General features: G+C 44.0%; 2 protein-coding genes across 5 annotated transcripts in view; both read right to left on the bottom strand.

Annotated features, from left to right (window-relative positions):
• ash1l (ash1 (absent, small, or homeotic)-like (Drosophila)) overlaps positions 1–14,918 on the bottom strand; it is a 30,925-nt gene extending 16,007 nt beyond the window's left edge. For 2 of the 4 annotated variants that reach the window (XM_062435503.1, XM_062435506.1), the window contains exons 1-7: positions 14,696–14,912; positions 13,640–13,737; positions 9,645–10,447; positions 4,452–8,871; positions 686–1,355; positions 338–511; positions 105–199 (exon numbers count right to left, since the gene is read on the bottom strand). In XM_062435503.1, the coding sequence (XP_062291487.1) occupies positions 105–199; positions 338–511; positions 686–1,355; positions 4,452–8,871; positions 9,645–10,250 (5,965 nt within the window). In that variant the 5' untranslated portion in view covers positions 10,251–10,447; positions 13,640–13,737; positions 14,696–14,912. Of the gene's footprint in view, positions 1–104; positions 200–337; positions 512–685; positions 1,356–4,451; positions 8,872–9,644; positions 10,448–13,639; positions 13,738–14,695 lie in introns of all 4 variants that reach the window. The other 2 variants (XM_062435504.1, XM_062435505.1) reach the window with 2 other exon arrangements.
• A 1,721-nt stretch (positions 14,919–16,639) lies between these two features.
• On the bottom strand, positions 16,640–23,180 carry rnf115b (ring finger protein 115b). Its single transcript, XM_062436003.1, has 9 exons — positions 22,892–23,180; positions 21,445–21,503; positions 21,264–21,321; positions 20,967–21,178; positions 20,104–20,172; positions 19,913–19,991; positions 19,611–19,704; positions 18,348–18,463; positions 16,640–18,115 (listed from the first exon to the last, which is right to left on the bottom strand). Exons 1-9 carry the CDS (start codon positions 22,967–22,969, stop codon positions 17,993–17,995), a joined length of 888 nt encoding a protein of 295 aa, XP_062291987.1. The 5' UTR covers positions 22,970–23,180; the 3' UTR covers positions 16,640–17,992.
• Positions 23,181–24,177: the final 997 nt, after the last annotated feature.

Genomic DNA, 24,177 nt, shown 5'->3' with positions numbered 1-24,177 from the left:
TAATGAAGATCTGTCTAAAGTTTACTACTCAATTCATTTTGGTAACGATTACATGCTCAAATCCTGTGTTTTAAAAAAAATTAGAGATCCACACTGAGACTCACCAACATGTATAGGAGCTGGAAACAATCCATAGTCATGTTCCCCAGGTATGTACTCTAGCTTCTCTTTCTTTAGCTGCAGAAGTTGACTCCGAGGGCTAAAAGGTACAGAAACAGTGAAATGTAAAAAGCACTTCAAGAGCAGTGCAGAAAAACGGAATATGGTGTGTTTGTTGGTAAAATAAATATCTGAAGAAGAAAGAGATGATTTTGTTTAAGATTTCTTTGGGACTCACTCCTCAGTCTTGTACACATCAGAGTAAAGCCCCGCCTTCTGAAACTTCTTCTTTGGAGGTCTGGCTGCTCTCTTCTCCCGTTGGGTGGGTATTGGGATGGGTGGAGCTTGTTCCCTGGAGACGGTGCCGGGGCGTTCTGGGGAGCAGTGGCCATCTGGCTTGCCCTCCACTGAGCTAAAATTAGAACCATGACTTGGTTTCTAGTGACGACTGGACTTAATAAATGTTCCTATATATAACAACACTAAATTCTAACACTACTACTCACTCTGAATCTTTGTCTGAGTCCCTCAGTCAAGGTTAAAGTATAAAGATTTAACAAAAACACTGTAGTGAAAATCTGCTTACCCCCGAAAGTGATTGAGCTCGTCCTGGGTAAGCCAACTCCTTCCAGACCCAGTTCTGGACCTTGCCACCAGGTTCCCCAGGTTCTCCTCTCCTCTGTCTTGCAATCGTTCCTCAGTCTCCTCTACCTCCCCGTCCTCTTCTGCCTCCTCTTCTTCCTCATCCCCATCTCTCTCCCAGTGCTTCCTCTTCTGACCTTTCCTACGCTGGCCCTGAACTACTGCCTCAATAGCATCTGTAACAGTGTCCCCCTCCCACGCCCTGCTCCCCGCTGGCCGCTCTGCCCCTCTGTCCCTCTGTCGGGTAGGATTCAACTCAACTACAGGGGGTGGAGATGGCGGCGGGGAGGGTAATGGGTGTTTCCTGGGACGTCCGGGGCCCCTCTTCTTGACCACGTTGTTTCCTGTGCGAGCTTGTCTCTGTAGTTTCTTTGCGCGCAGGATTTTGTTGACGTGGTGGAGGCTGTGTTTGGATGGCTGTGCCCGATGGGAGTGGTGGGGCAGGGAGGCATCCAGGCAACAGTCCTGGGAGGGGGAGAGGCAGGCGGAGGAGGCAGAGCCGTGAGAGTGAAACAGAGAAGGTTGGTGATGGTGTTGCTGCCGGTGGTGCAGGGATACGTCGGGCCCTTCAGGGGTCGAGAGGACACCGCCTCTTGTCTGAATACCTGATGACCCTAGTCGAAGAAACAGCGATATTAGCTTTGGCTACAAATCACACACCTTAAGCAAGTAATTCTTAGCACTTCTCAATGTTTTTATGTAACATTAAGACTGTTTAGACAGCTGTCAATTACAGGTAGCTGTAGGATACCATTCTGCGATAATCTGCTGTGTGGCCCAAAGAATACTGTGTACTCTACAATTCACACTTTTCACACCTAAGATGAATATATGACAAAATAATCTATTACTGATTTGGACATTGAACCTGAGAAAACCACATTGAAGCCACATGGAGGCAACAGCAGGGTTTGATTGGCACCTTCTAATAATATTTATCAGCATTTGCCACAACATAAAAGAACACTGCCTCAAAGTTGCTATTTTCAACAAGCATTCGATGGTAAATGAAGGTACACAGAGTAGCTTACTCTTATCTTGTCACAATCTCTTAGCTGTGTTGATCAGTTCTCAACTTCTCTTTTCTTCCAAACTAATCAGATCTCTCGTTTCCCCCTAACTGTCACCTATATTGATCATCGCTGCCTCTACAGTTGTTATTGCTACAATCCTCTTCCCCCCAGCTTGCCCTTCACAGGAGTTTTTACATTTATCTTTCTAGAAATACCTCCTCCATCCTCATTTACATTTTTCTTAAACATACTTCACCCGTACCTTCCATGCTTTCCCCTTTCTACCTACCCCCTTTTTTTGACATTACAAGACTCTTCAAATCCCTTTTCCCCATTAACACTGTGCTTGTGTGCCCCCGCCCCCCTTGTTTGACCTTAGAAAACTCCTTTCTTTGTTATTTCTACTTCTTTCAGCTTTTTCATCCCTGTCTTGAGAGACAACCCAAACCTAGACCCCATATTCCCCCATACTTTCAAATTTAATGACCTAATGACATTTATATTTCTGTAGCTTGTTCACCCTTGACGAAGAGAGAAGTGTTATTCCTGTAAGCTGCTCCTCATTTTTTCATTGTTCTACTGACACTCATTAAGAACGTTTCCATCCAACCATTTTGAGCACATTCAATCTGTTTAGTAGAAATTCTCAATGAAAATTCACCTAAATATTACAGAACTGTCTCAACACTTGGCTGAGGTAGAAGAGTTGGTATACTGATACCAAGAAGATGTGCAAAAAGGGTGACTGTAACAGATTGAATCACTTAAGCGCACCTTTTCTGAGAGAACTGTTCTGGACATTAATACTTTTACTAGTTATATTACTGGTATAAGTCTATCAGCACCATATGGTATGTGTCAGGAATGAGTCAAGGCTCAGTGAAAGAGGGGTTTCCCCCCTGTCCAGTGACCCATGTGGACTACCCACTGTAAGATCAAAGAGCGCACATGTAACCCAACTGAGCAGGTAAGAGAGGGTCGATGTGGGATGACAGATTCACTGGCTAATCAGAGCGGACCAGTTTCACCCATTGCCTGACCCGTGTCCTATTAACATGTGTGAACGGTTTGACATGTGGTCGTGATGGGTTATCATGTATGGTAGTGTGAAACATCAGTCAGCGCAGTGTTCAGGCAAAGCAGGCTGAACATATGACACAATACAGTAGTTGATAGAAACACACATTTACTTACATTTTCTTTTGTTTTCACTTCAAAAAGAGAAACTTAAAATCTGCACATTTTGGATGGAAACATACTTAATAACACCTGCTTTCTAATGCTACACCCCATCCTGGGCCTCTCATACAAGTCCTGCTGTTCTGTCTCAATGTGCATCTGTCTTCCTCCATCACTCCTTACTTGTCTAATGTGCCAGCCCCAGTCCCCACCCATGGCCTCCTCTACCTCCACAGTGCTGTCTGTGACTGTTGGTTGACCCCAAGTCCTGAGCTCTAATCCAGGATTACCCTGGCTTGGTTTGAACAGCACCATGCTGCCTCAACATGGACCTTAGAGCATGCACATAAACATTAAGTAATACTCACACAGAAACATGCACCCTACAACTGCTCACACACACACACACATAAACACACAAGCGCATCAGTCACAGAGATGAAGCGAGAGCATTGCTAATGGGACAGTGTATTACATTAGCAGTTTTTGCTGAGCGCAGGTGCTTGGTGTATTGAAGGATAGGACTATACCTCACACTGTGGGCTTTTGAGGGATTTCTACTAAATATAGCATGTTAACAAAACACTCCACCCCTTAAGTAAGATTAGCTCTGGCAGAAATGTTATATCAACTGTGGCCATCCACATTCACAGTGGAGTCAGTAGAAGTCATTACTTTTTTTCTTTTTTTTTTCCTTTAAAGCTTGTAACCACTAGTAAGCGCTACCAAATGTCAGACAATGTATTTCAAAAGGAAAATAAGTGGCCTATTCCACTTCGTATTTTCTTTCTTCAGATGGAGGACAGCTGGGAGGGCTAAAGAAGCAGAACATATCTATTTCCAGAGGCGTTTGATCCAACCACAACTGAGGTATGGATGGTTCTAGAGGTAACAACTACATGATTTATCAGCTTCTATGAATGCTTTTCAAGAGATACGCAGGCTTCACTGAGCCTGAGGATTAAAAAAAAGGGTTCACAGCTCACTTGCTGTGCCATATGGCAACGTCTGAAAGGGGTTATTGCCTAAATACATAGTCCTGGAATCAGTGCCGGATCAAATTGATTGCACACTGTGCCAGTTTTCACCATAGCTGTGCCGAGCCATAAAGCTCATCAGACATTGGCCAATCATATTTAGCCACAGGATGCTTGCTACAATGTCATCCCAACTATTTTTGGAAAGTGAATTTGGTGCACAACTTACTCCAATAACCTTTCACAATGTCAAATTTAATTTGGGTCAAAAGATTTTCTGTGCAGAATATCTCATTGAGCTCAAAAGCTTAGAGGGTGACAAGAATGATATGGGATTTAAATGCAGTGAATGAAACGTCTGTGAATAAATAAATGCAAATAGCTCTCTGTGAGTTACTGGTTATAAGACAGACAGTCTTTTCTTTATTTTAAATTAACTGCAGATGCTGTAGTAACCTGTGTATCAGCTGATCAGTAGATGCTCTGCTGTGGGCATTCATAGAAATCCTTTTACAAGTTAAGCCAACCAAATCAAACCTACCTAATTCTCTCCTCTCAGCTGATGTTGCGCGGTCCTTCCTTATCGGTCGGTCCATGCGGGAGAAGCCGGAGTTCTCTGGGGCTACCTCAGTCTTTCTGCTCCTATTCCCCCTCATGGCAGTGCGAGTGAGAGCAGAGGCAAACAAATTTGTAAGGTTTGGAGAATCGTGGTCTCTGGGATCTACATCCTCCGTGGGCGAGAGTGGCTCCTCATCCTCGCTGTCCGAGCAACCTGCGGGGTCTTCGGCCCGTCCATCTGAGAAGGGACCCTGACCAGGCACCACATGACTCCGTGAAAGCTTAGAATAGTCTGCTTCGGAGTTGCCCATCCTGAACCAGGACTCTACTGGGTGGTGGCTTTTTGAGCTGCTACCCAGTGCTAGTCTGGAGGGCCCTAGACAGGACATTGAGCTCTCTTTGCGCTTGTACCTTTCCGCAGATGAGGATGACGAAGAAGAAGGGGAGTTGGCAGAGGTGGTAGCTGTTTGTTTGCTGGCACTGTTACTGGAGGTGTCTCGTCCAAAGCGGCATCGTTGTAAAGACTCCGCCATTCCCAAACTGCCTACCCGCTCTCCTTTCCCTGATGATCCAGCCTCAGAAATCCCTGCACTAGCCCGGCTCCCCGATCCTCCTCTCGGTGCTTCCTCCCGGTCCTCCTCGGCACAGCGCTCTCTGTGTTTGTGCCTGTGTTTGTGTTTGTGGTGCCAGTTGAAGGAAAGCTCAGAGGACATGGGTGGGTACAGCACAGGCGACCTTCCTCCTCCCAGGTACTCCTGCCTAAGCAGCTTATGTTTCTTCTTATGAAATTTGGAGGGGTTCAGCAGGAGATGTGAGGGGTGGTGATGGTGCATGTAAGATGTTGGGGGAGGAGGGGGGAAAGTTGGTGAATGGTGGGAGTGGTGGGATGGGGCTGTGTGGGGTGACTGGTGGTGTGGGTGGGGATACAGAGCGCTAGCTGGAGGAAAGCCTCTGTAATACCCCAACCCCAGGGGCCCAGAGGAGTAAGGAACGCTGTAGGAGGGGTGATAGAAGCCCCCACTGGAGAGCGGGAATCCAAGCCCAGGTACAAAGGGAACCTCAGACATGGACTCTCTCAGTTTGGGAGGCCGTCCTCGTTTCTTCTTCATGTCTGGTTTACGAACATAGTGCAATGGGTCACAGGAGTACGCAGGATGAGAGTAGAAGCTGCCAAAATTAACCCTGAAGATTGTAGGCAGGAGGTCCCTGTGGACATAATGATGTGGTGGAGGGCCGCCTGTGCCTCCCATGCCACTGCTGGTCCGGCTCCCCACTCCTGGCACTCTACTTGTTCCCGCAGCCATACCTATTCCACTGCCAAGGCGGTGCCCCGTGGTGCGGTGTGCTATCCGTATTTCACTCAGTCTCACAACAATCTCATCCAGCTCAGCGAGAAAGTCTGGGTCGTGCCGCCGAGAGCGCAACTGCAAGTACTTCTTCTTGCGTTTCCTCTTCTGTCTCTTTAGCTTATCATAACCAGGGCATCCATGGCTACGGCGTTTACACTTGTGCTTATGTTTTTCTTTGTGTCCCATTAAGGAGGAGGCGGGAGCTGCTGGGTGAGGTCTCCGGGGATCGGGTGATGACCTTGCCCCGTGGGGTGATGGAGAGGGTGAGGGATGTTCCATAAGCACAGCGGAGTGTCGCCGCCTGCCTCTGGAGTTGAGGCCAATCCCTGGACCCATCGCTGAACCGATGACCCCTGGCATTAATAAGCCACTGCCCATCCCGGGTGGCATCCCAATTCCACCCAAGCCACCTGTGCCTCCAGCTTTCTCACCACGGTCAGAGGTGCTGTTGTTGTCTGTTCCTATACCACTGTCACTGGGCACTGTCTCCTCACTGTGTGACTCACTGACCGGTGATGGAGTGGCTTCCTTTAGCTCACTGAGGGGAGCAGGAGAGGTGGGATGGAGCGGCCTGGGAGGAGAGAGCTTATGGTAGTGGTAGTGCTGCCTGTAATGGTGGTGGTGATGATGATATCCACGGCATGACTTTTTCTGGGAAGCTGCTGTTGCCATAGATGATGCCGTGGAACCCAGCCCTGTGTGGCGAGGATTAGGGGCTGAAAAAGTTGGGGGAGGGAAGGAGAACGTGCTGTGGCTATGATGGGGGTTTGAATAGTGAGAGTGACCTGCAAAGTGCACTGAACCTGGCTCTACAAAGCTGGCATCGCTGATGGGACTGTGGCCTCCACTAGACTGTGAGAGGGAGGGGGAGGGGAAGACCTCTGAAGAGGATAGCTGGTGCTGTTGCTGGGACTGTGACTGATGGTGATGGAGAGGGGAAGTGGTGTTTGGTGACAGGAAGGGTTCTGGTGGTGGTGTTGAAGCTGAGGCATTACTCATAGCTTTTGGTTTACGGCCTCTCCTCTTACCCATGTATATTGTGCCTTTTTTGCTAACATTAATTTGGGGCCCAAGTTTCCCCCCAAAAGAAGCAGCCAGGGAGGACAAAGATTGGGTTGCAACTTCTACAGAGCCAACCACCCCACTGTTGGTCACTTTAGGGGGGTCTTCTGGTCTCGGACCTAACAAGATTTGACTGAGAATACGTTTCCGTTTCACACTTTTCATCTTGTTGATCTTGCCTATGATAGTTTTCATGATAAGCTGCCCGTTTCCCTTGCTGCGAAAACGTTTGTCTCCCATGTCCCCTGCCTCTGGAGCCAGTGTGGGAGGCTGACCCTCCTGGGGTAAGGTAGGGGGAAGGCGCTTAGGGCGTCCACGTTTTCTAGGCATAGGTTTAGGGGGATTCAGGTCGACCTCTGGGTGAAGAACAGGGGGGTCCTGCTCTTCTTTGGACTTCAGTAAAGATGAAAAAACCTTGGAAGGAGCCATCTTACTAGGGGGGCGCCCATGAGCCGGGCCGTCAAGCCTCGGCATTTTGGACTTTGGCCTCCCCCTTTTCTTGGGCTGGGGGAGAAGGGGGAAGAGCTGTGACACTGGACTTTGTGGCACAGGATTTGGTTTTACCTTATTTGGGTTGGGAGGCCTGCCCACAGGTCTTTTAACCGGTGGTGGCGTTTCCAAGCTTAAAGATAAAGGCATGGTGGTTTGGTCGAAGGGACTGTCCTGGCCTGCTCTCTGATTCTGCGTCTTGTTCATAACACGGCTCCAGCGGGGCTTTCTTCCTCTGCGTTTTTTAAGGGGTTTGCTGTCCTGCTCTGCGAGAGAGTCTATGGATGAATCAGGAGAATCATCTCTAAGAGGCGAATGTGGGCATTCATCATCATCATCATCATCATCATCTGGCTCTGGTGGGGAAAGTGCCCTTTGTCTCATGGACTCAGGGGGACTGCTAGTCCGACCAGGTCGGTTACTATCCTGGTTGGGACTGCGCTTACTTGGACTAGAGCTCTTCCCCCTCTCAACTCGCAGTAACTGATTACTAGCCCCCTTATCTTTCCCTTCTGACTTTCCTGTTCCTGTTAGAAGAGGGCACTTGGTTAAGTCTCTGGGGCTGTCCATGTCCTGCTCTCTATCACTTGCACTGCTTTCCTCTGCATGGGCAGGACTCTCTCGTGCGTGGTGTCCTTGTGAGGGAGCAGGAGAGCCCAGGTGACTCACTGCACTCACTGTCCTCTGCTCAGCTGACATGGTGGAAGAGGATGAAATGGGGCAAGACGGCGAAGATGTGGTGTGCGGTAAGCAGTGACTGGGACGTGACTGTGGCTTAGAAATGCTAACGTTGCTGTTGTCGTTGCTGTCCTTTGACATGGCTGACAGCCGGTTATTGCCATAGGTGAGTGCTGGGCTGTTGCTGCGACTGCTGTTGTTGCTGTTGCTGTTGCTGCTACTAGCTTTCCCAGCCCCATCCATGTCCTCCCTCCTCAGTGGTGTCATGGTGGGTACATTTTCCATAACATTGTCTTTGTTCCTAGAACCATAGGGCCGACCAGGCGGCCGTGACACAGGAGGTGGTGGAGAAAGGTGGATCATTCTTGAATACGTGTTCCTATTAGCCATAGCTCTGTCTCGTTGCTTGGCTGTGGGGGCCATAAAGCCTGAGTTTGGGAGAGGAGGAGTGGGGTCAGTCTTTGCAGGTTTGGCTGGCTTAGGGGTCTTTGATGGTGGGCAAGTCGCTATGAGTTGAGCCAATTTCTCAGTGACTGTCGGGGCTCCCCAACTTTGAACACCTTTTTCCTTGTCTCTCTGACTTTCAGTGCTGTAGGTGTACTGAGGAGGTTTAACACCTTCAAAGCTGGGTTCCTTTGATGCAGGTAGTGGTGGAGAAGGTGAAGATGTCCGAGGGTTGGGTAGTGGAGTCTGTGTTTTCTTCCCAAAGGGATGTGTTTTGCTGTCTGGTTGAGGGCGGTGAAGATTAAGGGGTCTCTCAGATGTGGAGGAGGCTGCTTTTGTGTCTGGCTTTGTATCAGACTTGCAATCCATCTTTGGTGGACCCTAAAATAAAATAAAAACAGACAAGATGTGATTAATGAGAGTTATTAGGTGGTAATTGATCATTAATTATTACATATAAGAAATACATTTAGCAATTAGCTTTTGTCTCTCAACATTTGAACAATTTATTAGGTGGTGTAATAAAATGATAAACTGATATCTAATGACAAATTCGGAATGTAAGTGGCAAAATTAAGAGCAGCTATGACCCTAATGCCACTCAACCTCAACACTTTTGCCCATAAACAGCCACAGCTAGAAGTACAAACTCATCACTCAGCAATACGTTTTTACCCTTTACAAACTGCTATTCATTGATAGGATTTTCTGTCCGATGCTTCCTCCTGAGCCTGCCCAGGGGGGAAGTTGCACTCAACTCAATAACACTTATCAGGGTCAGATTGGGGACAACGAGAGAGAGTCGGAGAGAGGGGTCATGTAGGGGAGGGGGGTGTAGAGGACGTGGCCAGGCAGAGACAGAGGATAGACGACACAGACAGAGGGAGATTTGGGGGGGGGGGTAGTGTGTGATGAATAGAGACAGGCCAACACAGAACACAAAGAAAACTAAAGAACAATTTATGCTCCACTCTTAATCTGTGCAATAACATGGTGATTACTAGGCTAACCTTGTTGTGGACCACTGCCTCGCAGATGACTGATAACAGTTTTTAACAGCGTAGGCACAGAAACTTACACTGGTGAACATGGTGGTGGTGTGTGAATTCAATGCAGAATCAAAATACATAAAATTCACTGTCTTCCCTCCTTACCCTTTTTGGAGCGCTCCCATTCACTTGGGAGGGTGACACGGTGGTAGTGCTGGCGGGAGGAGGAGCAGGAGGTGGTGGTGTAGCAGCTTTAGCGGAGGGGGTAGATGAAGATGTTGGGGCTGGTCTGTTGACACTTGGACTCTGCTCTCTCTCTTTTTCCCTGACGTGTGAAGGACTCTGGCTCTGAACGCCGGGTCCATCACCTGTTGCTGCTGCGCGGTTTCCTCGAGCGCCACCTCCTCCGCGGCCTGTGTGCCTCACGGTGGCCCTGAAGGCTGGTCTGCAAACGTAATTCTCCAAGATCTTCGGGGGTTTCTTCATGCGCTTTGCTTGGAGGCCAATCTTCAGTTTGACATTGCCCTCGGACAAGCTGCTCTCCTTGATGGAGAAGTGGGACTGGTCACTGCCGGCGCCTCCTGGTCCACCTGCTCCCGCACCTCCTGCGATAGCAGAGACAGCGGCAGCTCCCTCCTTCTCCCTGTCCCTCTTCTTGTCCTCATCCTCTTCTTTCTTTCCACCCCCTCCCTCCTTCTCTCGCTCCCCTGCGGGAGCACCTGAGAGGAGAGGGGGTGGAGTTGCAGTTCCCCCCTGAAGCTTCTGATCCATCAGAACTTTAGGGACTGTGCAGGTTTACAAGGGAGGGGAAGCTGTGGATACCGGGTAGAGTTTTTGTTAGGGAATGGGATAGGGGGTGAAGGGGGGAAAAGGGGGGAGGGGGATAACGGTGAGGGTGAAGCTCTCCTTGTTTTGAGGTGGCTTCTTTCCCTTCCTCGGCTGTCCAGCCCTCTTTCTCCGTCCTTCAACTGTAGTGGTAAAGAAAGATAGAGCGGAGAGAGAGAGAGAGAGAGAGAGAGCGAAGGAAGGAGAGGGTGGAGGGGGCAAGAACAAATTCCACATTAGTTATCGCAACACAGACCATCAACTTAAAACAGTGCCCTACAACTGAGAAGTATAAAGTGACTTATAATGAATCATGGTGTGGAGCAGACGAAGGGGGCAACAATTTTTATCATCTATTTGGTTAGAGGCTGTCCTTCATCCTGTCTGGGTGACTTTATATGGTGTGTTCGTCCTCACAGCTACAACAATTTGTAACAATCTGTGACCTATTTACACAGCCTCAGCTCCTCTACCTGAGAACATCTAATCTTAAGGCTCAAGGACTTGAATTGCCCACCTGAGAACTTACAAATCTCCCAAAAAGGTTCAGAGTCAATAGGTAACCTCACAGTGCTGTCACATCCTAGCAAGGTGTTACAGGATAAGATGCCAAATGACTAATCCTTTAACTTTCCTCATTAGTCGCAGTGAAAACGGGTGCATGTAATAGCGGCACAGCAGCAGCAGAGAACAGCAGTTTTCCTAATTGTGCTCCTTAGAGGACGGCCCAATTCAATGGAGTCGTCTACAGCTCTCTGTGTCCACTGAGTGATTTAATGCAGATTCGCCCCCAAGCAGGTGCTTTCTCTGGGTGAAGTCATTTTGAGGCAATTCAAAACTGTGACCTCAGCACTTTGAGCCCTCTGGGACTAGACAGAGGATCTGGCTGCCTTTCGCAGCCTTTGCCAGCAGCAACTGAGAGTGAGTGATAGAGCGTCAACGTGCCGGCGGTTTCTCTGCGCCCTACATTAGTGGAGAGAACTAAAGGAGCCACTTAATGGAGCGCCGGGAAAGTCATACAAGTCGTCACATCGGTAAAACGTCACAGCAAAAAAAAAAAAAAAAAAGGGGGGGGGGTCTTAGAGTCTTAGACTGTTTGTTTTGGATTATGACTGTGGAAAACAGTAGTAGAGATTTTCTGTTGAACCACATCATAAAGAAGGCAGCCCAATTTTTTTGGAGTCTGGTCTGTATTTCCCCCCCTCCACGCCCTCTTTTCTGTGTTTACTTCAATTACTCACCCCATTTCGCCTCAAAACTGCACACTCCCCCCCCAACCCCCTTGCTACACATACCACACTCAAATCACACCTCCCTCTTTTCTTCAATACTCCATCAATCTCTGTGTTCTTTCACCGTTTTCTTTAAGCTTTTCCGTTTCTATTCCTCCTCTATTTCGCAAACTTGGAGAGCAGCAGGAACAGCACACAAACTAAAGTCACTGTGGTCCTACTTTAATCAAAAACACATTTCACCCACCATCCCCCTAAACTCCGGTCTGTGTATTTCTCACAGAGTGACAAATGCTCTCCTTATTCTTAAATACGAAACGCTTGCTGTGATACTAGCTACTTCCGCTGCCTTGACAGCAACCATGCCAAAAAACAAGCCACTGTGGCACCTAATTCTGTGAGAGGATACTGACACAAATCTAGAGAAAAGCCTCTCACAGAGTCAAAACATTCCTCTCACCTCTAACAAGCTAAGCCAGGCCATTTACCGGCACTTGTTCTCCTGCAAATTATCTGATACTAAGCTGAACGGCTTTCTATTTTGAGATTGATAAGCTTCAAGACTACAGGATATTGTTTTCACGTTTAACCTAGACATACTTTTGTATTTGCGCAGCAGGTGACGCATTACAGCCGTTGCCCTTATTACAGTCATAATGCAAAACAACAGAACAACAACACTACTGGTTTCAAAAAGACAGATATTAGTCATGACTCTCTGTTGTTTGCTTTCACTTTCTGAATTATTATAGCCACAAGTTCAAGAAAGAGGTGGGGGAGAAAAATGGGCATTGAAGATGAGAACAAGATGCAAGAAATTAGTATAAAAAAAATGCACAATCAATAATCAATATCAGACCAACGGGGCTAAGAAATGGCAGCGCAGACAGGAACGTAGTAAACAACTTCCCGCGCCCCCCCCCCTCTCCTCCCCTCCCACCTCCTCTTCTTTCCCCTTCCCTTACTCCCTCCCTCCTTACTTTTTTGCACACGTTGTTCATAACTGCTGATTTCCCTTTGGCCATAGCAATAGTATCCAAACCCACCCACCCCCCACATCATTCACATGAGGGCTGGCGTCTCCGTGTCACTTTCATGGGCTTTTTACTCCATCGGCATTAGCAAGGGGGAGCCAAGTACGGAGGAGGGCACGCAGCCAAATTCCTTCACTACTACCATTAGTTTTGTATCATCCTCCAGAGGAAGTGCTCAAACATAATTGTATAACAGATCGTGGCTTTAATGTAAAGAGGCTACTATACTGGTTGCTAAATCTAAGATAAACGAGCGACTAATTGTTGCAGTAAAAGCTGCAATAAATCGGACAGGTAGGTAGGTAGGCACTGTGTTTGAACTGTTTCCCCACATGCAGTCGTCTTTTTCAGATGCCAATTTTGACCCGAAATGCAACTTGTTATCGCTGCTACGCTTAACCTGAGCACACACCCTCCACTTCAAAGCATGTGGCTTATAAAAATATCATTTGTAACACGAGAGAAATGAAGGAGTGCGGTTTGAATGACAGGTGTAAGTCTGATCAGCAGCATGCAAAACATCCCCTTTTTTAATGCATGTTAGGAGCCCTCCTTGTGAAGCTTATTCCCTGTTGTCAACTGGCTTAAAATAAAGTGCATGTAATCAATTACGGTTTCCCAGTCATGCAAGAAACAAGAGAAGAAAAAAGAAGAAAAAAACGTGGTTTACAAGCGGAGGGCTGCACACAAACCACATAACGTTATCTGCTTTCGGTTTCCTGTGCAGTCAACAATTGCCCCTCATGCTTCTCAATCTTTCGCAGCAACTACACTACAAATTCATGATTATTTAGTCATAATCATAATACCGGTCTTAATCGAAAAGGAAACCCAGGCTTTGAGGCATGCTCTTGCTAGCTATAAGACGCCCTTAGGGGGTTGACTTTAGCATGCAGCCGAGAAATTATTTTACACACGGTTTAACTCGTGCTATTGAAAGTCAAGTTTTAGAGGGCTCATAAAACAAGACAGATGAGCAAATTTGAGTGATTATGTCAACAATAACAACAGCAACTCTATAACATAAATAATAATGATAAAGAGTGTATCACACCGGTATTGCACTCACCTGTGTAAATGTCCAGAAACGGTTTTCACATTATTTGGCTGTGTCTTCCCTTCGTGTGTATCAACGTGGTGGCCACATTATCCCCCCCCCCCCAAGTGCTAAAGTGACAAAAAAAAAAAAACATGAAGAAAGAAAGAAAAAAACATAAGATAGTGTTGATACCATGAGCTAAAGTGACTAACCTGACATGTGTAATTTGTCTAACATTTTATGACACTATTATTACAACATAACAAAAACGTGTGTGTGTGTGTGTTGTTTTCAAGTGGTAATGCTTTAAAGTGGCCACAAAAATCTCAACCCAAAATCAATGCACGGAGCTCTCAGCTACCTGCAAATATTGATTAACCCTAGTTGCAGATGTTGTAAGCACAGTGCAAAAGCATCCCACCTAAAAATATATATATAGTTATCATATTTTATAATAATAACAACAACAAGCAAAGGTGGTTAAATATCGAGGATGTCCGCCGCAGCTTTAGTGATTAAATATAACGTTATAACACCATGCATTGTGAAAAGATGTGTTTATTTTGTAACAAGCTAGTAGCTACCATCCACTGATAGACAGCCTGAGCTACATTATGCATCAATGGCTAACTAGCCATCTATCAGAGGAGCCCGGTTTGAGGGACGATTTTAAGGTGCATTTTCACACCGCAAGGCTTCAACTTATACAGTGTTTGTGTAGGCTGCAAAATGTGTAGTAAATGCCTACAGCTTTTTTTCTACAGTATGTGTAAACCGAGCGATTATGACACAACACGAGTGATGTACATAATGTAACATCTCCGGTCACATTATCTCAGGCACTCGTGTTAACATTACTACATCTCAGCTACGGCGGCTAACGATGCACTAGCAGGGTCAGCTAAAAAGCAAGAAAAATACCCCCCCGAGGTCGCCTTAAAAAGACAAGCGTAATAAATTAAAACGACTGAAATATACACCCGTAAAAAAAATTGAAAAGGTGGCGAGTTATATTATGGTTGTGAGAAAAAAAAAAAACAAATGCAAAGCGCCGTGTAGGTTATTAAAAAAAAAAAAAACACTAACTGTCAACAAAATGGCGGCTGCGTTGAATCAACAGAGACCCGAAATGGATCTTCTATTTCTTCTTCCTCGCTGCTTAACAAGATAAATCCACTTTTCCCTTACAGCAACTGGTATCCGTGATATGTCCCCGAGATGCTCCGATAAATCCCGCTTCGCCTCGGTGTTTAGCTGGGCCTGGATGTGTCAGCAAGGGCCTCTCTCGTTAGTCGGGCCTCCATGTCTGCTCAGCCCCGTATCGCTACTGTGTCAGTACAACACGGGCATACTCAGTCCCGGAGAGAGGGAGGGAGGGAGGGAGAGAGAGAGAGAGAGAGAGAGAAAGGGAGGGAGGGAGGGGGAGAGAGAGAGAGGGAGGAGGAGGAGAGAGCAAATGTCGGTTGTAGGCTACGCGGTTGCTGCGGTTCCCTGCTCATTGACAAAAATGTCTGTGTTCACATTATTTCACTATTTTCGGTTGCCGCGGAAAAGCTGTGATTTGGGGAGGAGGAGAGGAGGAGGAGGAGAAGAAGAGGAGGAGGAGGTGGGGAGGAATGCAACAGTCAACTGTCAAAGTGCCTGTTCTCTCAGCAGCCACAGTGTCAACATCACGTTACAGTATATATATATATATATATATATATATATATATACAGTATACAAGTATTTGATCTGTAAATAAAACATCACGCTGCAGTGTGTCAGAGCTGAGAGACTGTAGTCGATTAATCAATTAGTTGAGCCCAATTAGTTTGAAAAGGAAAATGTATTGTAAACTATTCTAATATAATAGATCAAATAGCAAACATGTCAAATACTACATCCTGGGTTTCTTATCTTTTCTTACTTGATTGTTTATATGTGGGGGTTTTGAGTCCAAACCCGACCGATATAACTGTCAGCCGATATTGGCCTGTCAAAAAAAGTTATATAGCCTACTCAACATTTATGTAAAGGTCTATTTGATCATTTTTCTTAATTCAAGTTTTTTTTTCTGTGTGCTTTTTATTTAGGCTATAGTAATTCATGAATATATTTCCTACTACTGTTTCAGTGCACTGGTGTAATTTTCATACAATAAGGTTAAACTGAAATATAATACAAATCTTTTTCAAGCATTTATACTAAATCCTGTGTTTCTTATCTTACAAATTGTTTATCTCTGGGGTTTTGAGTCCAAACCCGACCGATATAACTGTCAGCTGATATTGGCCTGTCTCAGATTGGTATGTAATATATCTTATATAAGCAGAATTTTATGTTTTAATACGTTTTTTTGTATTCTGTGTGCTTTTTATTTATAGTAAATTATAAATATATCTCCCAGAGAAGTTTACTGTTTCAGTGCACTGATGTCATTTTATACAATAAGGTTTATTGTTAAACTGAACTGTAGCTAATAAAGGATAATTTTCAACCATTTTCTAAGCAAACATACTAAATACTAAATCCTGTGTTTCTTATCTTACTTTATCTTTTGGGTTATTTTTCTTAATTCAAGTTTAATATATGTTTTTTTGTTCTGTCTGCTTTTTATTTATAGAAGGAAGTCAAAGCTCCAGCAACACCTGTAGTATACGAGAACTTTATTAACAGACCAACGCATTTTGGCTTGTGCCCTTCATCAGGGACCCTGCTGGTCTGTTAATAAAGTTCTCCTATACTACGAGTGTTGCTGGAGCTTTGACTGTCTTCAGACTTTTTTCCTTCTTCATGCACTTTGGAAGTAGGTGAAGTTGTGCCAGAAACATCCCCCCTTTTTCTACTGCTTTTTATTTATGGTAATTCATATTTATATTTCCTAGTGAAATTTACTGTTTCAGTGCACTGATGTAATTTTCCACCTACAATAAAGTTTATTGTTAAACTGTAAAATATCACGCCCCGATCACATATACTTGTCATAAGTGTTTAATAACCACATTAGAGGGATCATTGCAAAAAGTGTATGTTTAAAATGTATGTTCATGTACTATGTGTAAGATTATCAGCCAATATATCAATATTGGAATTTTTTGACTCGCTAATATCAGTGTCGGCATCAACCCCAAAAATCCAGTATTGGTCAGGCCTCACTGGACTCAGTCTTCTGACAATTTATTTAAGATTTAAGATTAATCCCAAAGGTAATCAATAGGGAACATAATAATGTGATGCAGCACTCTTTTCCCACTCAAATTAATAATGTGGTATGGCACATTTGTAAAATGTCCACACACACACACACACACACACACAAAAAAGGAATAAAATATCGACCACAAGTTCCCAGATCCAAAAGTGACACATCACCACATTGTCTGCACATTAGAGAAACCAAAACCAATTAAGGTTTGGCACTTACACTTCATTAATGATTTAACAGTGGATCAGCTATCAAAACTGTTGACAATTTTCTGGACGATTTCCTAATTGTTTCAGCACTATATTGTATGTTGCTGTATTCTGCTTTATACAATTATATTCTAGTGAGTATTGAAATCAAGATTTGCAGCCTATTTTCTAATCTATGATACTGCGTTATTCCATTTAATTATTATCTATTGGGTTATATTCTGCAGTATTATACGTGTACTGGGATATTTGACTCATCTTTTCCACTTCATTACATTGAGGTCTGAGATCAGAAAAAAAGAACCAGCTGTCTATTAAACAGTTACAACAATGCACTGCTGGTCACAATACACAACTGCCAAACAGAAAAGCTTCAATGTGCAAAAAAGTACAATTTTCAAGTACAAAGGTTCAAACAAAAGTTAACCCATCTTGATTACTGAACAGAGAAGGGAGAAGAACGGAGGGGGAGAGACTGAGGTTAGGCTTTAATAACAGCTTTACATTAAGAGGAGGATGATGCTGAATCACATCAGGTGGAGAAGGGTACAAGTTCAGAAGTGCTGAGAAATTGTTTCAAACGCCAGTCTTCGTATAATAGTGTTACTCCATAACTCTTTGAATTCCCGTTATTTTGAAAACAACCAGCAGCTCAGTGGTGATTAGTTCATGACATCTGAATCAGCCATTCAGAAAACCAGCTAAGAGAGCAGAGTAGCGAAAAGGACACATCACCTCCACATCTTGTCAGCAAACTGCCAGGTCCTTTAGTGTAGTGTAGCATGAAAATGGAGAATATGATGGAGGAAAAAAACACATTAAGGTCCTTAGCAGAGATGCGTGAAACAAGTAAGAGTTAAAGATGCGTGTAATGTATTTTATCTAAAAAGCAGTCAGCTCATATGGAGGGAAATCTGAGGTCTGAGACAAGAAAGAAGCGTGTCCTTTTGAAAACAGTTAAGGAGGTAGAGTTGCTTGGCCCGTTTCTCAGATCGCCTGCCTCTCCTGTTGCTCTGTCCTGATGGAGCGAGCTTCTAGGGGATCTGATGTGGGCTGGAGGCTGTTGTCGACACCTTCGAGGCTTTTGCGGCACACTGGGCAGGTGTCATGCTGTGAGAGGGAAAGACAGTGAGCAGTGTGAGCCTTTCAAACCATCAAATCAAAAATCAGTAGTGCAACTGTAATGTATGGTACGCCCTGTAAAAACATTGATACATTTTTTAGTCACAAAAAAGTTTGTGGGTTTCAATGAGGATGTATGACACACTGTTAAAACCTTCATGACAAATCAAACAGGACTTCAACCCTCAGCCCACTGACCACAGCCACTCCTCATCCTTACCAGCTCCAGCCAAGGCACTATACATTCACTGTGGAAGTAATGGAGGCAGGGAAGCTTCCTGACAGATTCCCCTGACAAATACTCCTCCCTGCAAACTGGACACTCCAGTCTGCAGGCTGGGAAAAACACAACAGAAGACACAGCAACAGAGAGTGTGAGCGTGTGCGTGGGATACAGACAGACAGGGAGAAGTAGATCAGTCATAAAGTTTTGAATGATTCATTACACCTCAGATGTGTAAGACAAGGGCAGGTCTAGTCTATACGCTATCACAGTGTCACAAAGTGATACATTTGTAATGCAGTCCTCCATCATTTTGTGTCGCTGACCCAGTTTAATGATACATGAGTAAAGATTTAGCAGCTTTAGTACAACAAGTCATCTTTCTACAGTCTTCATGAGTTGTCACCTCAATGTTATAAATAGTCAATATGTCATTTTTCAGAATAATAGGTAATAGAATAAGTAATTTTGATGCATCAATAACATTTTTCTCTTGTCAGGTCCAAATTTAAGTGAGCTGCATCTTTCACTTTGATCAACAGAGCTTGCTTTGACTTTTCTTTAGCAGCTCCTTATTAATCAAAGACACCTCCTTTTTAAGACAGTTTTTTTTTCAAGCAGTCTCCAGCACATCCTGGACTTTAAACGTTTGAAAGGTTTCTGATGAATCATTAATGTTAATAACGACAGTCCTCTTGACTGAGTGTTAAGTGTACGATGAAGGAAGGAAAAGGTATAAGGAGGTGAGGAAACTTAGGAGGAGAAAGGGAATATAATAGGAGTTCTGGAGAGATAGGTGGAGGAGGACAGGAAAGATGGGAAGAGGCTATAAAAGATAAGAGGAAGGAAGAAGGATGGGGAAAGGCAAGATGGGGAAAGGGAATGAGAAACCAGAGAATGAAAGTTAGGGGTTAAAGGAAAGTTTTCAGAAGGGAGTGAATGATAAGAGGGAAGAAAGCAAAGGTGAGAGGAAAGAGAGAGAGAGAGAGAGGATCAAGGAGGGAATGGTAGGATGATGGAAGGAAAAATAGGACAAAGAAAGGAAAGATAGGAGGAGAGAAGAAAAGAAGATCAAAGGAGGAAAGATAAAAGGGGGGAAGAAAAAGGAGGAAAGGGCCAGATAGGAAAGAGATAGGCTTATAAATTCCTTACTGTACACCGTATTATACCAACAAAGGATTTCAATGTAAAAACCAACCTGAGCTCCTAATATGAGATGTACTGATCACGTTATGTAGTGTGTCATGATGGGATTCCCACCTGTCTGTTCTTGAGAGATACAAACTGTAGGCAGGGAGGAGATCATCTCCTTTTCAGCAGGAGGTGGACCTGTGTTCTCCAACTGTCCTAATAACTAGGTGAATGGGAAAAGAAACAAAGATTATGGATATATTGGTGGAGTTATGAAGGGGAAACCAAAGAAAGATTGCGTCAAAATCAGGAGAGAAGATGGTAATAATTGCTTTCTAGTTTGTGCCTTATAAAATGTACAATAGGCAGAAGGAAAGAAAACCAGTAACGCTCCCACAGTGTCACAAATCACCATCTCTGACATCACTGACCTCTGTGATGACAGCGTCCAGACCTCCCTGACCCCACGCATAATCCCCAGGGTTTGAGTGCAACTGTAGCATGTTGGATCTGAGAAAGAAACAGAAAGAGAGCGGGGGAGGAAAAAGAGAGGCTGTTACCCAAAAGTGAGATGAAATCAAAAGCAAATGATGTGAATCGAAAATGTAAAAAGCGCGTTTACAGTGCAGCTGGTGCAGCACCGGGGTTTCCGTTGTTGGCAAACAGGCCGGCCAAAAACTGCTGCACAATCCTTGGACAGGGCAAAAACAGAAAATGTGCTTTCAGAAAACATGGTTTACTCTACACACAGTCACTGTTCATGCCATGCCTGCATGGTTTTATTTGGAGGCTATAAATCATCGGGTGCTTGCAGCTGCTGCAAGTGACTATGCAAAGCACGCGTCAGATAAGGAGCGTTATACAGCATATATACACTGTAGTCTGATACTGAGCCAACTGCACCAAGTACTCGTGACCCCACACTTACACAAGAGAAAGAATAATGTTTCTAATTATTACACAGGGATGCTTACATACTGAAGCTTTATGAATATATAATATAATAACTGGCAAAACCTAGTATTATTATGTTGTATTATTGTTATTGAAATGGGAGCAGGAATTAGGAATCTGTTTAAAAAGAAAACATTTCAACCATCAGAAATGTAGAACTTGTTTTAATTTGAATACTGACACATATTGAGGGTAAACCCCTAAAACCTGGCTGGTAATCTTTATATTTGTATTAAAATGTAATATTAACTGTGTGAAGTAAATCAATCCAATGTAAAAATGTATATACATTTGGAAAATGAGTTTCAAACTTGTAGAAACTTGTAGTACACAAACCTATCAATACAGCAAAAATGGTTTTGTTCTTTCTTTCTGTTTTTAAAATGTATACTGTAAGTTGGTGGTTTTATGCGTCTTCATTTATCACAGCACAATAATAAAAGTAATATGGAAATAAAAGGCATACTGAGGGATTTTTACACTCTCAGAGTTAAGCACACAATGCTGATGTTGCTGTTTCTGTCCACACACCCTTCCACTGCAGGCCTTTGCTCAGGCCGGGTTGACCTCTCCTGTTCAGGTTGAGAAGGAGCCTCCGGTTCTGTGACCTCAGCAGCTCCTGCCAACACCGGTGAAAGACGGCTCTGACCAGCAGATACCTGCTCACTGTCACCTGGGTCGGACTCTGAGGAGGGCGGATGCGACAGCAGGGCAGAGCGCTCCATAAACAGCAGCTGCCATAACTTGGAGGGAGACCAGAGAAGCAATGTGTCAAAGCTTTAGAGAAAGAGGAGTGTTCTTATTAAAATGCCATTTGTCAGGACATACTTCTGAGAACAATGAATTTGAATCATCACTGGCCACTGATGTGCTGTTCTCCAGGAGGCTGAGGACCAAAACAAAAATCAGTTTTAGTATAGTGAAAAACAAGAGCCCGACACTCTAAATCACTGTTTTTTGTATTATTATCATAAAGAAGACTAAACTAGAGTTAAATCTCAAAACTGACCTGGAGTCTTCTGTCACCTCCTCAATGAAGCCAGATTCACACCTGGGGCAGATTAAATCCTTGAAGATAAAAGAAATGTACTAAATGGCCAAATGTAGGTAGACAAACCAAACATAACACACACATATGATTACTAAACATTTCATACTAAAACTATGGGCATTAATCTGCTTTCATAACAGCTTCTGAGCCTCCACTCTCCCATTCAGCTATCGGTGAGGTAAGGCACTAATGTTGGAAACTCCATGTCTCCAAGTCGCCATTCCAGGTCATCCCAAAAATACAGAGTAGAGTCTAGGTCAAGGCTCAGTCATCATCATCTACTTCTTTATAGGCCTTGCTTTGATCATGGGAGCATTGTAATGTTAAAACAGGAAAGGGCCTTTCCCAAACTGTAGCCACAAAGTTGGAAGCACACTATTATATGTATATGCTGTAACATTAAGAGTTACTTCAAATACAGTTTATGGGGCCTTGCTCAAACCATGACAGTGCGCCCAGACTAAAAGTACTCAAATGTTGTGGAATAGTGGTTCCAGGTGCACCATCATCACCATTTTTATGCTGGTATGCACCTCCACTCCCCCCATGTTTCATGTCTCTACTGTCAACTATCAACAATGGCTGGCCCAAAGAAAAACATTTCAAAGTAGTAAACAAAAGTATGTAGACAGAGGTATTTACATAATTTTAGCCATATGGTGTTGACATCCAATCTCTCACTTACGCACACAGACACGTGCGCTTCTGGTCTTTCATAGGCTACAACAACACTGGTGCGTATAGCATGCCATAAGTCTCAGTTGCTCAACAAATGCGCCCCAGCAGTGATTTCTATAGTGCCATTCATTCAGGAGATATATACTGAACATCTACAGCAAAATAAGTCAAAGTTACAGTTATGTCCTCCAGCTGGGCTTCAATGAATAACAAAAACTCGGCGAAATATAGGTCTATAGGAGTTAAAACGCTATCTATTTGCGGCTCTGTGGTATAGGATATATGAAGCTTGTTAAGTGCTGGTGGCGCATGTGGTGACACCCTGCCAGTCAGCCCCCCTCTGACGTCTCTCACAAGCAGTTGACAGTAGACAACTGGACACAAAAGTGGCCAACAGTGGTGCTTCTAAATATGGCAACGTGAATCGCCAGATTTTACTCTCTCTCTCTCTCTCTCTCTCTCTCTCTCTCTCTCTCTCTAATGTAAGATCTTGGCGCATGTTGTGCGTACATTAACAGCCATCAGCAGCCTGTCACATGTGTGCGACTTTAATGATCCCAGCAGTTATATATTGTTATAGCAAACAGTTTAAAAATAAATCAAAGTTACTTTTGCGTATCTTAAAAAGAGAAAGAAGTCGTAAAGTCTGGATTCCTCCCCCGGTGGGCCATATGATCAATCCCAGTCCAGCATGTGTGGAAGAAAAACACTCTCCAAAGTGACTCACCGGGAGTTTGGGGTTTGTTTCACATTTACAGCAGTGACAGAAAAACCGGTGTTGTGGTCTGTCCGCAGCCTCCGCCATCTTCACGGTGAAGCTCAGTCCCTGACGTCGGTGTGCCCATAAAAGTCTCAGACGCTTGTCCAACGGGCCAGTTCAGTCCAGGAAGGTGCCGCAGATGACACATTAATATAAGATATAATGCTGCCATCTAACAGCAAGAAGGCAACACAGCATCCTCACAGTCACTTTATACCTAACGTTTAAAAAGGATACATATATATATATAGGACTTGCTTTGGTTGCCCACAGCCACAGAAGCAACAAGTTGTCAGGATGACATCATGGATGCAGTTTGCTTCAAGTGTGTTGGGTGTCGCCAGAGAATAAAAAATGCTTACAGAGGGATCATTTCTCTCCCAAGCCAAAATGTGGTTCAATTTCATACCCGGATCACATGAACAGCTATTTTAAATGGAGAGGGAGCACAATACTGGACCCAAGCTGTTTCCTAGCAACAGAATTACAGTCAAAGGTTGTATGAAATGTCAGCTGATGACAGTGCCACCAAAACAAACAGTGTGATATATTAAGAGACTGGTCTTGCTTAAAATGGGAGGTTTGACTCAGTTAAAACATAACTACAAATTTGACAATCAAATCATCATTTTAGGCAATTTTTCAAAGCAAAAATGTCAAATATTTGCTTGTTCCAGCTCCTCAGTTGTGAAGATTTAATTCTTGTCTTTATCATATATTTCAGTAAACTGTATATCTTTGGGTTTTTGGACTGTTGGTCAAACAAAACAAGTTATTGGAAGAGGTCATATTTGACTCTGGGAAATTAAAAAGGGAAATTTTCACTCTTAACTGAAGTTTTTTTTAATTTTAAATATGGGGTCTATTCTTGTCTTTTCCCTGCATTGAATTGGTTTTTACTCATCAAACTGTTTTTAATTCTCTTTTAAAATGTAAGTATTTTATCATTTGTGTATTTACTGCTTTGTGAAGCACATTGTAACTTTTTGAAAAGTAGTATAAAATAAAGTTTATTATTATTATTATTTATGAAGAAAATAATAGGCAGATTAAATCGATAATAAAAATGGTTGTTAGTTGCAGTCCTACAATAAAACACTTTAAGTTCACCTTAGATAAACATATTGGTGAGATTTAAAAAGTCTATTACATAACATAAAGAATGTGACATTAACATGACATAGGCATTTCAGTCCAGTACTACGGAGAGGACCTTTTAGTACCTTGTCGTTGATCAGCAACATTACCCAAAG

This window comes from Scomber scombrus, chromosome 16, assembly GCF_963691925.1.
Source record: "Scomber scombrus chromosome 16, fScoSco1.1, whole genome shotgun sequence".
Lineage (NCBI taxonomy): Eukaryota > Metazoa > Chordata > Actinopteri > Scombriformes > Scombridae > Scomber > Scomber scombrus.
Note: the sequence above shows the minus strand (reverse complement) of the source record. Positions and strands in the feature narration are given on the sequence as shown.